At 43.4% G+C, this 12,565-nt stretch overlaps 1 protein-coding gene across 1 annotated transcript; it reads right to left on the minus strand.

The window, feature by feature from the left end:
- Positions 1-1,098: 1,098 nt before the first annotated feature.
- On the minus strand, positions 1,099-6,074 carry ALG11 (ALG11 alpha-1,2-mannosyltransferase). The gene is made up of 4 exons (XM_082277742.1): positions 6,021-6,074; positions 4,862-5,092; positions 3,221-4,149; positions 1,099-1,486 (listed from the first exon to the last, which is right to left on the minus strand). The coding sequence occupies exons 1-4, from the start codon at positions 6,056-6,058 to the stop codon at positions 1,215-1,217; spliced, it is 1,470 nt and encodes a 489-aa protein (XP_082133868.1). The 5' UTR covers positions 6,059-6,074; the 3' UTR covers positions 1,099-1,214.
- Positions 6,075-12,565: the final 6,491 nt, after the last annotated feature.

Consider the following 12,565-nt stretch of genomic DNA (forward strand, 5'->3'; position numbering starts at 1 on the left):
GTACAGCTTTGTAATCTACAGTTTCATTTACACAGTACTCACCATACATAGTAACATCAACTGCTCAGGAATTTTAGATAGTAGCAGTAAAATGGTTTATTAGTGCCATGAGAATTGTGCATTCCCCAGTTCCTAATAAAACATGTTAAGTATGTAGGTTCTTCCAACCATTATTTTTCCATATAAAAAATTTAATACAAGCCAAATGAATCTTAAATAAAGGGAAAACTACAGTCTGTAGTCTGATTATAGCAGTTTTTTTGAAGAATCACTTATGTTGGAAAAGATCATTGAATCCAGCTGTTAACCGAACACTGCCAAGTCCACCACTAAACTGTGTCCCTATGTGCCCTGTCTTTTAAAAAAACACCTCCAGGGATGGTGAGTCCATCCCTTCCCAGAGCAGTCTGTTCCAATGCTTGACAACCTTTTCTATGTCAGAATTTTTCTTAATATCCAGTATAAACCTCCCCTGGTACAACTTGAGGCCATTTTCTCCTATCACTTGTCACCTGGGAGAAGAGGCTGACCCCCCCCTCACCCAGTCACACCCTCCTTTCAGGCACTTGTAGAGAGGGATAAGGTTCCCCCCAAGCCTCCTTTCCTCCAGGCTAAAACACCCCCAGCTCCCTCAGATGCTCCTCATAGGACTTGTGCTCCAGACCCTTCACCAGCTCTGTTGCCCTTCTCTGGACACACTCCAGCACCTCAACATCCTTCCTGAACTGAGAAGCCCGAAACTGACCACAGGATTTGAGGTGCAGCCTCACCAGTGCCAAGTACAGGAGGACTGTAGATTCTGGGGAAAAAAAAAATCTAGTTACAAAGGCTACAAAACGAAAGTGTTGACTTCAAAAAGGGTGACTGTGGGTAGAGAGCCATGTAACAGGTGAAGACTGAAAATACTCAATAAATAAAAGAGGTTTCTGATAAATAAAAGAACTTCCTGATGTAGTTCTGTTACCAAAGCACTATCATGCTTTGTGAATCCAGAGGGTTTTTAAGTGCACCATACTCTCATGTAGTTAACATAGAAGCATTTCTTTCCCAGTAAAAAAAAAGTCTCTGTTAAATAAAGCAGACAGCCTAACAGAAAGAAAAACAACCTTTTTATTGAATGGGACCAAGGGATCTTAGCTTAGCTATATTTACATGTGCCACAAAGTCAAAAAAAAAAGTTAATTTTACCCATATTCGTTTTTACTTATATACATTTATTTAAATAATGGCTCCACAGATAGCAGGAATGTGTCTTCAAAATGCTGGTCAGAAAACCTGTGCACAGAGCGCCGAGCGTTTTCTCTGATCTCCAGTCTTTTCTCAGGAGACAAAGAGAAGATATAAGCCATGGTCTCAGCGTAACTGTCCTCATCTTCTGCCAGGAAGCCTGTGACATGTCCTTCATGAGGTACCACGATGTCCAATTTGGGGCCTCCAGAATTGTGAGCCAGGATAACTGTGCCAGCTGCCATGCATTCAACCACTCCTGTAAGAGATACAAAAAATGCTGATATGAGGGTGCACATCATGTGCTTTGACCTTCTATAAAACACTGGAAAGTTAAACCAACAGTTAAATTCACTACAGACTGCCATTCCAAATCAGCTGGAAAAATACAGTGAAAATGGTCCTGTAAGAAACACAAATTTGAATTTTTCAGTTCTAAGGACTGAAGTCATAGTTTCTCTTAAACACGTAACACTGAAATTAGAAACTGGATATAACGGGTTAATTTGTTGTTCTTGTAACATACTTGATTTTAAATGTTTGGAAGATGCCATGAAAAAAGTTGACTATGCACATTTCAATCAGGTAATACTCAGAAGTTCAGTATTTTGCAGATGAACAAATCTTTATAGCTTTTGACAACTCAGCAAGACACTAGTAAAAATTGATATCTCTACATCTTTATTTTTGATGGAAGAAACTTCAATGAAATGGGAATCAGTAAGCTTTCCTCAGCCAATAGCAGGGGGATAGGAACAACAAAATGTATACAGCAACTTCAATTCTCCTCCATGGGTCCAGAACAGACCTCAGTAATGCTGATTCTTCTCAGTTCTCATTTGATTTCTGTAAATTCCCTCAGCTCAAACATTGCCTACTATAAATAATGCTCCAAAGTTTTGGAATATGTTTTTTAATACATAAAAACCCCATTAGATGAAGGTGAAATCCTGCTCAAATTCAAAATCACAGTGCAATTGCACCACTTTTAAAGAAAAATTAACAAAACTGTTCTGTGGGAGAAAGAAAAAAGACAATTTCCAGTATTTTGCAGTTGCTTCTGAGAGACAATTCAGTGTCAATTTTTTTATACCAAGTTCCTACAGACCATAAACTACTACTCCTGACACTTAACCTGAATTCTAATAAAGTCTGAAGACATTAACTGCAGTTTAATTACATTATAGCCAAGTATGGCATCCATCTGCTTGGCTACTAACTTACCCAACCGTTGTAGATTTACAGCAGATGGGCCCATCTAATCCCAACAAACTGAGCCCCATAATTAATTCTGGGTCCCAGCTCCTCTCTAGCATTCTGCTCCATGCTACACCAACTCATTTAAGGGCTTGATACATTTGCCTCAGCAGAGATACCTAATGCAATGAGATGGCCAAAGACACCTGGTGGCATCTATATGGGGCTTACTTACACCAGACAGGATGTGTGGGAGACTTACACCTCTGAAAGAGCAGCTGGAGCTCCATGACATATACTAGACATTTCAAATGGCATTTGAGGCAGGTAAAACACACAACCAAAATCTCTGACATGGATGTCTACACATGAACTGTCTCTAAGCTCCCTGCACAGTCAGTGAAGCCAATAGGGCACAATTTAAAGTGCTGAAACAGAAGCACCTGCAGCCTCTTGAAGCTCCAGAAGATTAGAAACCTAACCCAAGGACAATAAGGTGACCCATGACCTTGCAGGGCTATAGCTGGAGGTCAGCAGGACATTCTGGGCAGCACAGATGGGACTACCTCTGTGTTTAGGTGACCAGAGGATGTACAGAATTAAGAGTCTATGACTACAGCACTTCAGCCTGCACTACAGTAGCACCTAGTGATGCATCATCTGCACCACACCTGCACTGCTCCTGTAGGCTTTACAGCAGCTCCACTGCCTCCAACGGGAACAGGAGCTGGACAAGCAGACCTCTGTGCTGAGACACCTAGGGACAAGCAGCTGAACACTCAGGAAATGTACTGACCGATCCCGAAGTGCTCATTCCACATGGTATGCAGGCCAATGGTGGCCTCGGCCAGGTGTCTCTTCAGCTCCTCAAAGGGAATGTTTATCCTGAACACCACATCGTCACTAACTCCCAGCTCTTCACACAGGCCTTTCAGGTTATTTACACGCTCTTCATCTTGCTGGTTACGACAGCCACCAATTAAGATCAGCTTCAGTGATGGCTGCGGTCCCACTCTCTCTTTCAGCAATTTAGCAAAGGCTCTGATTTGCAAAGGATGATCTTTTTCAGGCCTGAACTGGCTGACAGAAACAATGGAATATTCACTGGTGCTCTTTTCCACTTCCAGTGGAATATCCAGGAAAGTCTGAACATCGCATGGTGGATACACAACACTAGTGCATGCCCCAGCTCTCCAGAGGGAAAGGATGTGATTCAGTGTCCAAGAAGAATTCACCATAACCACATCACTGCAGGAACCAACCAAACCGTACATGAAAGCGAAGAAGTAGTAGTAGACAAGCTTAAATTTGCTGAAGAGAGGACTGCTTGTAATGAAGGCAGCATTGTTAAACCTGGTATCCTGATTCCTCACGACAGAGAGCATATCGGTGCTGATAGTGGGATAATGGACGTAGCATCCAACGCGACAACCTCCTAGGTATTTGAAGAGGGGAATTGTGAAGGCATAACCCATTGAGTCAATATAAATATCAGGAACACACTTTAGAAGAGCTTCCCAGCCAAGGAACACTGATCCTAAACTTTGTCCCAGCAAAGTGAAGTGAGGATAAAGAGAAGCTTCCACAAGGAAGCGTTTTTCTAGAAATACAAACTTCACAGGATGGATTAACTTAATATTGAATCTTCTGAAAGCACCTTCTACTATTTCTTCTCCAGTGGCATCTCTATCCCCAGTGTAAACAACACATGTTACATTTCTGTACCTGTAAGAATAAAGAAAAAGAATTTCAAATATTGTTCTCTTATATTTTTCAGCAAGAAACTAAAATATAATCCACTTAAAAGTACTCAAGAAGAATGTGAGAAGAAATGTCTGGCCAAAAAATGATTTTAACTAAATTACACTTTTCCTTATACTTCAGGTTTTTTCTGATCTGCAGAAAAACATACGGCTGAGAAACTGGGGAATATTTTCATTTGAGTAAAACATAAAAGGAGGTCAGTATTATTTTACAGACTTCAGAACACCTTGCCCTACATTAGGAGAGATCTGTCTAGCATATAGCCTGAGAAAAATGAAAATTATGGCAAATCAATGGATGTACCCATTTTAAATCCACTTTAGGTATTAACTCGTTTTGCCCCCTGCACCAAGAGGCAAGTGTAAAGATGATCAGTTATCTACTGAGGAGTTATGACTGTACAAAGTTCCATACCAGTAGTGGAAAACTGAAGAGGAAGGAGGGTTTCTCTTAAGGAATGAAAGGAAAAAAGTGAGAGGTGCCACAGCAGGAAATATCAAAATCTAAAGGCATGAAGTAGAATGCAACCACATGAAACTCAAGATGTAAAATAAAATGTAAGACCAGTAGATTAATGACACCCACTTAAATATGTAAAATGCCAACATATGCATAAAGAATGGCATCAGAAGCTAAGAATGAAATATGGTGTTTGACAAACACATATGCTTACTTTTTCTGGAGCGTTCTTATGGCACACCACAGGACTCTCTCCCCTCCACCTCCTGCATTACAATACGGGTGAAAAAAGGCCACCAGCAGTGGCCGCTTCCCATCTCCTCCTGCTGAGCTCAACTGCTTCTTCCTTTGTATCCAGAGCCGTATTCCCCACAGCAGTACCACCAAGCAGACGCACAAAATTCCACTTAGAAATAACGCAGGGAGTAACAATGAGCACAGCAATCTGAAACAAGCCAGAAATTTTAAAATATGTAATTGCTTTAAAGAAATACTATGTATGACATCGAGCAAGAAGTGTTTAAAGGTAGAGTTGCAGGGAGCTGAACAATTTCTTGAGTTCTTCTAATCTCAGAAATCACCAGTGTGTATGACTTTTACAACTACAGAAATGAAATCACTATGCTGCATTATGCGAAGATCTCTTTTTGCCCTGCTGCTACCTTGCAATCATTTATTATTGTTTATTCATGCCCTATATGAGTTATCTAGATGAGTGTGCTCTACACACTTTGCATCCCCTTAGCAACCTGGCAACACACAACTAGCAGAGTGACTTCTAAATAGATTTTTAGAGTTTTTTTCGGTCCGATCTCCTCTTTGGCTCGCTCTACTGTGAACTGCTTTGGTGCCGAGTTACTGGGGCCAGGCATTTCCCATTCCAGCCTTCAGTTCCCATTCCCCGGAGGCATGAAGAGCTATGCCAGCTTCCAGAGCAACTCTGTGCGGCTTCCCTGTGCAGAGAGACCCGTTTCCTCCCGTCTCTCAGTCACTGACAGGCATATTCCCTCCGCTCTCCACCGCCTCCCTGACAGCTCTCCTAATCCTGTAGCGGGAGGATTCCTGGCCCAGGAGCCTCGCAGGGAGAGCGCCTGTGCCGCAGTGCCGCTACGCTTTGGGATAAACAGCGTTTACTCGGCCGCTCCTGTTTACCAAAGGAGCGACCCACGTGTCACGACTGACACATAAGGAAGCACTTTCATTTTGGGCCGGGAGCGGCGGAAAAGCACATTAACCCACCCGAGCCCGGCGGCACAGCGCGGAGCCGGGCAGGGGCCACGCCGGGGGGCCGGAGGAGCGCGGCCGAGCAGGGGCCGCCTCCCGCCCTCCCTGCCCGCCCGCCGCCAGGACGCGCCGCCCCCGCGCCCCGGTACCTGAGGAGCCCACACAGGCACAGCCCTCCCGCCACCATCTTGGGCAGCGCCGCGTAGCCCTCCCGGCGGAAAGGGCGGCTCCCGGCCGGCGGGGCGGGACCAGCCGGGCCGCGGATCCCGGCTGGCAGCGCCCCGGAGGGGCGGGAGCGGCACCGCCTCTGCCTCCGCCTCCTCCTTCAGCTCCTTCCCGCCTCCTTCCCCGCCTCCTCCTCGCCCTCGCCCCACCCAGCAAACACAGAACCCGTACTCCCGTGAAGGGAGGGAGTGGTGTAGGTTGTGGAGGGGACTGTGCCGCTGCTGGGAAGCGTTTTTCCCAGAGATGTCAGAGGAGAGTGGACAGCATCACAGCACTGGCACAGCTTAGTCAGACATAACCCGTGCTGCTCCTTGAATTGCCCTGCATCTTCCTCAAGTGATGTCCTCGGGTTCCGCGGGCAGGATGGAAGGGGGGATACTGTGAGGAGGCGGAGGCCTCCCGGGAACACGGGCTTTCTTCTGCATCCCACACTCCCCCAAGTTTTGCCTATGTAAATGCTGGCCCTTCTCGCTAGCCAGGAGAGGAAGGGGCTCGATATCCTGGCTTGCAGCCCTGCCGTAATCTCCTGCTTGTCAGTGAATTCCTCATTATCGAGAGGGAGCTGCCTGCGACTGTGTGCAGGTTGATGTTGTGAGGCCGAGGGCAGAGTGTCAAACACAGCCTACGCCTGGCACGGTCTCCAAAAGGATCCCAGGAACATGATCATGGGGTCTGTTTCCACTGGAGGTTATCTTTAGCTGATACACTTTTTCCCCTGCTTTGTCTTGATCGGAGAGTATAGGCACAGACCAGAGGGTCAGTGTAGCAGTAAGACTGAATGGTGCTGTTTTTTTCAAAATCTTACTAATGATGTGCCAGTCCACGTCAAGACTTCATATACCTAAAATGTCTTCCTTGGAACAACTTAAGGAACTCATCCTGCTCTCTGGGGTCCTGGGAAGCGTTTAGTGAAAGTATCAGACTCTCTAGATCAGGAGAGACTTTGACAGAACAATCCAAAACATTTCTGATCTCCTGTCACATTGCTACATGTTTCTTTTCTCCCCACCACATACTCAATTTTAAAATAATAAAATGCTTTATATGGGAAGTTCGATCCAGATAACTCATTTTTCAGTCCCTTGCAGAATTGAGGCTGTCCAAAATTTGAGGGAATTTCAAACCTTGTTTCTTTAAACAGGACCTTTCCAAAAGGTAAATTGGAAGAGGTCTGTGGGAGGTCCAGCAAACATGGCCTAACATTTCATTTCTGAACCAACAGCTCTCATAAGGAGGGTGCAACAGGCATTGGTTTCTCTCCCTCAATCTTTTGCCTCTCCCCTGACAGAGCTGTTGCCTTAAAAGCATGTGGAATGTTTACAGAATAGATCTCTGCTGGATTTACATCTCTCAACTCAACACACCTTTCTTTTCTCAACATTTGAAGATTATTGTCTGAGTTCAGAGAGGAGGCAAGTTATTCTAGGGAACAGGAAGTCCAGACTATTTTAGATGATGAAATTTATGTTTCTCCCCACTGACTTGAAAAGGAGTCCTTAGTCACTCCCTTGGAAGGTATGAATCTTAGAACAAGTCTTTAAGAAGCTGAAGGACCACAAGTCCCAGCTTAATTAAGATGAGACTTAAGTAATAATGGTGGAGAGTTCCTGGAAGCAAGAGGACTAATTAATGAGGGACACACCTACATACCTGGCTTTTGAGTTTCACTTGCTTGTTTAGGGAACAATCTGCATGATGGTGGGAATATCAAATAGTTTTCTCAGCTCTAATAATTTATAGTTCACAGAATCACAGAATGTCTGAGCTGGGGAGGAATTGGTTGGATGGATGCAGCCAGAGAGCTGTGGTCAATGGCTCAATGTCTAGGTGCTGTAGCTGGCTTGGGGCAATCCCACACACGAGTACAGAGTGGAAGAACTCATTGAGAGAAGCCCTGCAGAGAAGGGCTTACACAGTTCTCATGGACAAAAAGCTGGACAGGAGCTGGCAATGTGCAATTGCAGTCCAGAAGGCCAACAGCATCCTGAGCAGCATCAAAAATAGTGTGGCCAGCAGGGCAAGGACGGGAATTCTGCCACTCTCTCTGGTGAGACCCTACCTGGAGTTCTGCATCCAGCTCTGGTGTCTTCAACACAGAAGAGACATGGACCTGTTGGAGCAAGTCCAGTGGAAGGCCATGAAGATGGTTAGAGAGCTGGAACATCTCTCCTATGAAGGCAGGCTAAGAGTGTTGAGTCTGAAGAAAAGAAGGCTCCAGGGAGACCTCATTGCAGCCTTCCAGCACTTAAAGAGGGCTTATAAAAAGAGGGAGGGTGGCTTTTTACATGGACAGGAGGTGATAGGACAAGGGGCAACAGTTTAAAATTAAAAGAGGAGTGATTCAGATTACATGTTAGGAAGGAATTCTTTATGGTGAGGGTGGTGAGGTACTGCAACAGGCTACCCAGAGAAGTTCTGGATTCCTCATCCCTGGCAGTGTTCAAGGCCAGGCTGGATGGGGCCCTGAGCAACCTGATCTAGTGGGTAGCAACCTTGACCACACTAGAAGGGTTGGAACTAAATGATCTTTAATGTCCCTTCCAACCAAAACCTTTCTATGATTCTGTGACCTCTGGAGGTCATCTTCTCCAGCCCCCCTGCCCAAAGTGAGTACCTAGAGCAGATTGTCCAGGACTTAGTCCAGATGAGTTTTGAATACCTCCAAGGATGGACGCTGCACAACCTCCCTGTGTAACCTGTGCCGGTGCTTGGTCACCCTCACGGTGAAGAAGTGTTTCCTGATGTTCAGAGGGAACTTTGCATGTTTCAGTTTGTGCCCATTGCCTCTGGTCCTGCCACTGGACCCCAGTGAAAAGAGCCTAGCTCCTCTTTGCACCCTCCCTTCACACATTGATGAGATCCCTCTGAGCCTTTTCAAGGCCTCAACAGTCCCAGTTCCCTCAGGCTTTCCTCACAGAAGAATTGTCCCACGCTCTTAATCATCTTAGTTGTTTTATTTTAGTCTTTTTTAGTCCCTTTAGTGGTAATTAAAACCAGATGTATTAATACTTCCAAAGTTTTTCTGTTATCTTTTCATTAATCACAGGCTATTCAGCTGCTGATGTGAGCAGTATGAAAACTGTGCTGCTGACAGACTTGCAGACTGCAAAGCTTACCTTTAATGTGCGAATGGCCAACGCAGGCTAATTGAGTCATTGACACTTAGCAACTTACCCACCTTCATGCATATGTAGCAGAGGATATTGCATGCATGCATTTAGGGTACTGACAAGAACTTTAGCAGGACCAGTGATGAACTCTCTGTGGTGTTCCCACTCCAGCAGTGAGAATGCAATTCATAACCTTGTCTGTAAAAATTCCACAAGGCTGACATGCCAGCAGAAGTAAACTAGGCTTGTTATGAAGTCAATTTTGTTTTCACCTTCCCAGAGATGTACCAAGTTTTTAATCTTCTGTTGCCTCTGTAAGCATTTTTTGTCCTGTTTTAATTGCTTTCCTTATTAAGCTCCTTACTCTAAAGAAAATGGGCTTTCTAAAGTGAACAATATTTAGAATAAATAGAATCCACTCACTGTGTGTTCTCCCCAAGCCTGCAAGGCATTTGAGACAGTTTTAAAGTATATTTTTGTAACTCTCATTCTTGCTGAGTACCCCTCATATGAATAACTTAGTAAGATAAAACCACTGGCAAGTATTAATAGAAAGAAACTGGATTAATATTGTGTAAGGATATTCATATGACAGTCATGTGGTCTGTTATACTTTCTTCTACAGTTAGTTACTTTCTTTCAGAACTATTCCCTGTGTAGCACCAAGTCTCTTGTTCAGGGCTGCTGTCTGAGCTACCAGAATGCCTGGGACCGTTTTTAGTGGATGGAATCTCAGATCGTTCATACACACAGTAAGTTTTTTCACTTTTGTATGTGTCTTGTGATAGGCTGTTGAACATTACAGTACATTTACTCTTCATTGCATTGTAACAGGAGGCAGAAATAAAGTTGCACCAGTTCTGTGCTAAATATTTGTGAAGCAAAACCCAAGCATTGGCAATAAATTATGGCATTGATAGGAAAAACACTATAGGGTTATTTTTACTGATATCTTTTAATATTGAAGTTGCTCTAGTAATTTCTTTTCCACTGTCATCTTTAATTCTGAGTTACATGTTCTAGGGCATAGGTGTTCACACCATGTATCTGTGAGCAAAAGCTGCCCTGCTTTTTTTTGGCAGAAGCAATGAAGAATTAAACAACTTGGATCTACAAATAATTTTTGCAGGAGAGCCTATAAAGCATGTTTATTTATATCACCAGGCAATTTATGAAGGTTGAACCCATATCTTTTGATTAACAGAAGATTATTTTCACACAAATTGTCTCAGTTGGGCAAGGACCACGAAGGAAAACAAACTGGTTCCTGTAGATTTTGACAGTGTTCTAAACTCCCATGGAATCTAAACATCTGCCATTTTTTAGGGTGGCTGAAGGAAATGTTTTCAAGCAACCTCAAGCACCGGCAGAAATGAGATGGCAAATGATGTACCCCTAATGATAACATCACTGAACTTGCAAAATAACATGGGGACTCATCTTAAGTCCCAGCTTTTTCAGGTGGAAATTTGGAATTCTTGAAGAGCTAGGGACCATTTTGCTATCACAGACCCAAACCCTTTTTGCTTTTTATTTTCCTTTATGCGGATAGTAATATATTTGTGGCCATCTGCACCTAATTAGGACATGAAGGGGATCGTGAAGGACCACCTCTTTTACAGTCATACCTTAACACCTGCTTAAATCAACTATGAAACTCCTCAGGGAGATATAAAACTTCACTGTGAATTTTTTACTGAGTGAGCTGCTTCCATTTTCAAACTTTAAAGGATTCACAAAACTTGTTCACTGCACTGACTTGTTCAACTGTGCATTTTGCCACATGTGTTTGTGCCCACCTCTCTGCCTGTTTCAGGAAGCAAGGAAGAGTTCTATTCAGATGAAAATCCAAGTTGTTTCACATGGAGCCAGGACAAAGCAGGATTTGCATTCTGTGCTCGTGTCTGGCTCCTTGGCACTGATTAGGAAAGAGAAAGGAGCCAGAAACTGCCTGCAGAGCAGGACAGAAGGGAGTTGGAGGAGACTGTTTGGCTAGTCCAGGCATGAGATGTGGGTATTGTGCCTCATCACCTCCTCTGACTTATTTCTATTCCAAGGATGAAGAAAGCTTGAAAGGTTGGTGATTTTCCCATGAAGTAGATTCAATCAAAGATTTTCTTTCAGGGGTGAACCGGGGCTGCTTAAAAGTAGTTCCCTGCTGCACTACCTTTTCTTTCAATAGGCAGAGGTACCAGGAGGGAATGATAAATGAATTGAGCTTGAATTTCCATGGCTAACATCTATGCTTTCCAGGAACTGAGGGCAGTTAATAAATCTCAGAAGGTTGCTCAGCAACTCTCAGGGTTGGTACCTTCTTTTATGCATTGGTTTTGACTAAATGTGTCCTTGGAAGAAACATTCTTTGCCTAGAGAACAGACTGATGTGACCTCTGGAAATGAGAGTATTACTGAGAGCTGAATAAACTCAATTTCAGAGTTAGAAAGCTTTTTTGTGTTTTCCTTTTCTCACAACTTCAGGCTCCCAGGAACTGTTTCTTTAGAAGTCAGATGTCTCCAGTTTCCTCTGTGTCCTCATGCAATAAATGAATGCTGTTTTTACAGTGAGTTTGAATCATGATGAGCCAGTGTGCATGGCATAGGAAACAGCCCAAGACAATGTCTGCATTTGAAACCAGGATTTTAACTATATTTCAATCCAGGTGTTAAATATTTCAGATAAAAATACTTGTAAACAGAAAGAGGTTTACTCTGTATTGCCATTTCCCTTAGATGTTTTTCAAAGCAACTGTTTGCATGGAAGAGATTACAAAAAATTTGTAGCAGTTTCCTGTGTTGATACTTTCATCCCTGACTGTTGCTTTCATCCCTGACTGTTGCTTTAGTTCTGACATTTGTACCTGAATTCTTACCAATATTGTAGGCTGCCCGTGTTACATTATTCAATAGGGAGTTATTATCAGGTATTCCAGCAGAAAAAACCCAAAGAAACATAAAATAAAAAAAACAATGACAGCAAATATATTTTCATTTTTATTTTTTATTTCTCTTCTTCATTTCTATAAGTCTCTTCAGTGAATCAGTATGGCTCTATACAGGCAAGTTCTACTTATTTTCATGGTCACTTGAAGTATGTTTTTTTGCACTGATAGAAACTGGCAGCTCCATGCCTTTGGCTCTTGCCTGAGAGTTAATGTAAGGTTATGTGAGATAATAGATGTGGACAGGGCACTGTTATATAGTTCTTAGCCCTGGATAGCAAATAATTGACAGGACTTTTGTAGAAATGCAAGTTAGCTGAAAACAGCAGCTCACATACGTTACAGTTTTGATCTCTGACAACTGGAAACAGAAAAGCCTTTATTCCATGTTCTCATCAGAGGTTCCCCTCCTCACTTCTT

Source organism: Coloeus monedula (genome assembly GCF_965178545.1).
Source record: "Coloeus monedula genome assembly, chromosome: 3".
NCBI classification, from domain to species: Eukaryota; Metazoa; Chordata; class Aves; order Passeriformes; family Corvidae; genus Coloeus; species Coloeus monedula.

Coding starts and splice junctions, on each gene's coding strand:
- ALG11 (XM_082277742.1), bottom strand. CDS start 6,058: ATGGTGGCGGGAGGGCTGTGCCTGTGTGGGCTCCTCAG. Junction 5,093..6,020: donor TGCCTGTGTGGGCTCCTCAG/GTACCGGGGCGC, acceptor GGCTTGTTTCAG/ATTGCTGTGCTCATTGTTAC. Junction 1,487..3,220: donor GAATGAGCACTTCGGGATCG/GTCAGTACATTT, acceptor TATCTCTTACAG/GAGTGGTTGAATGCATGGCA.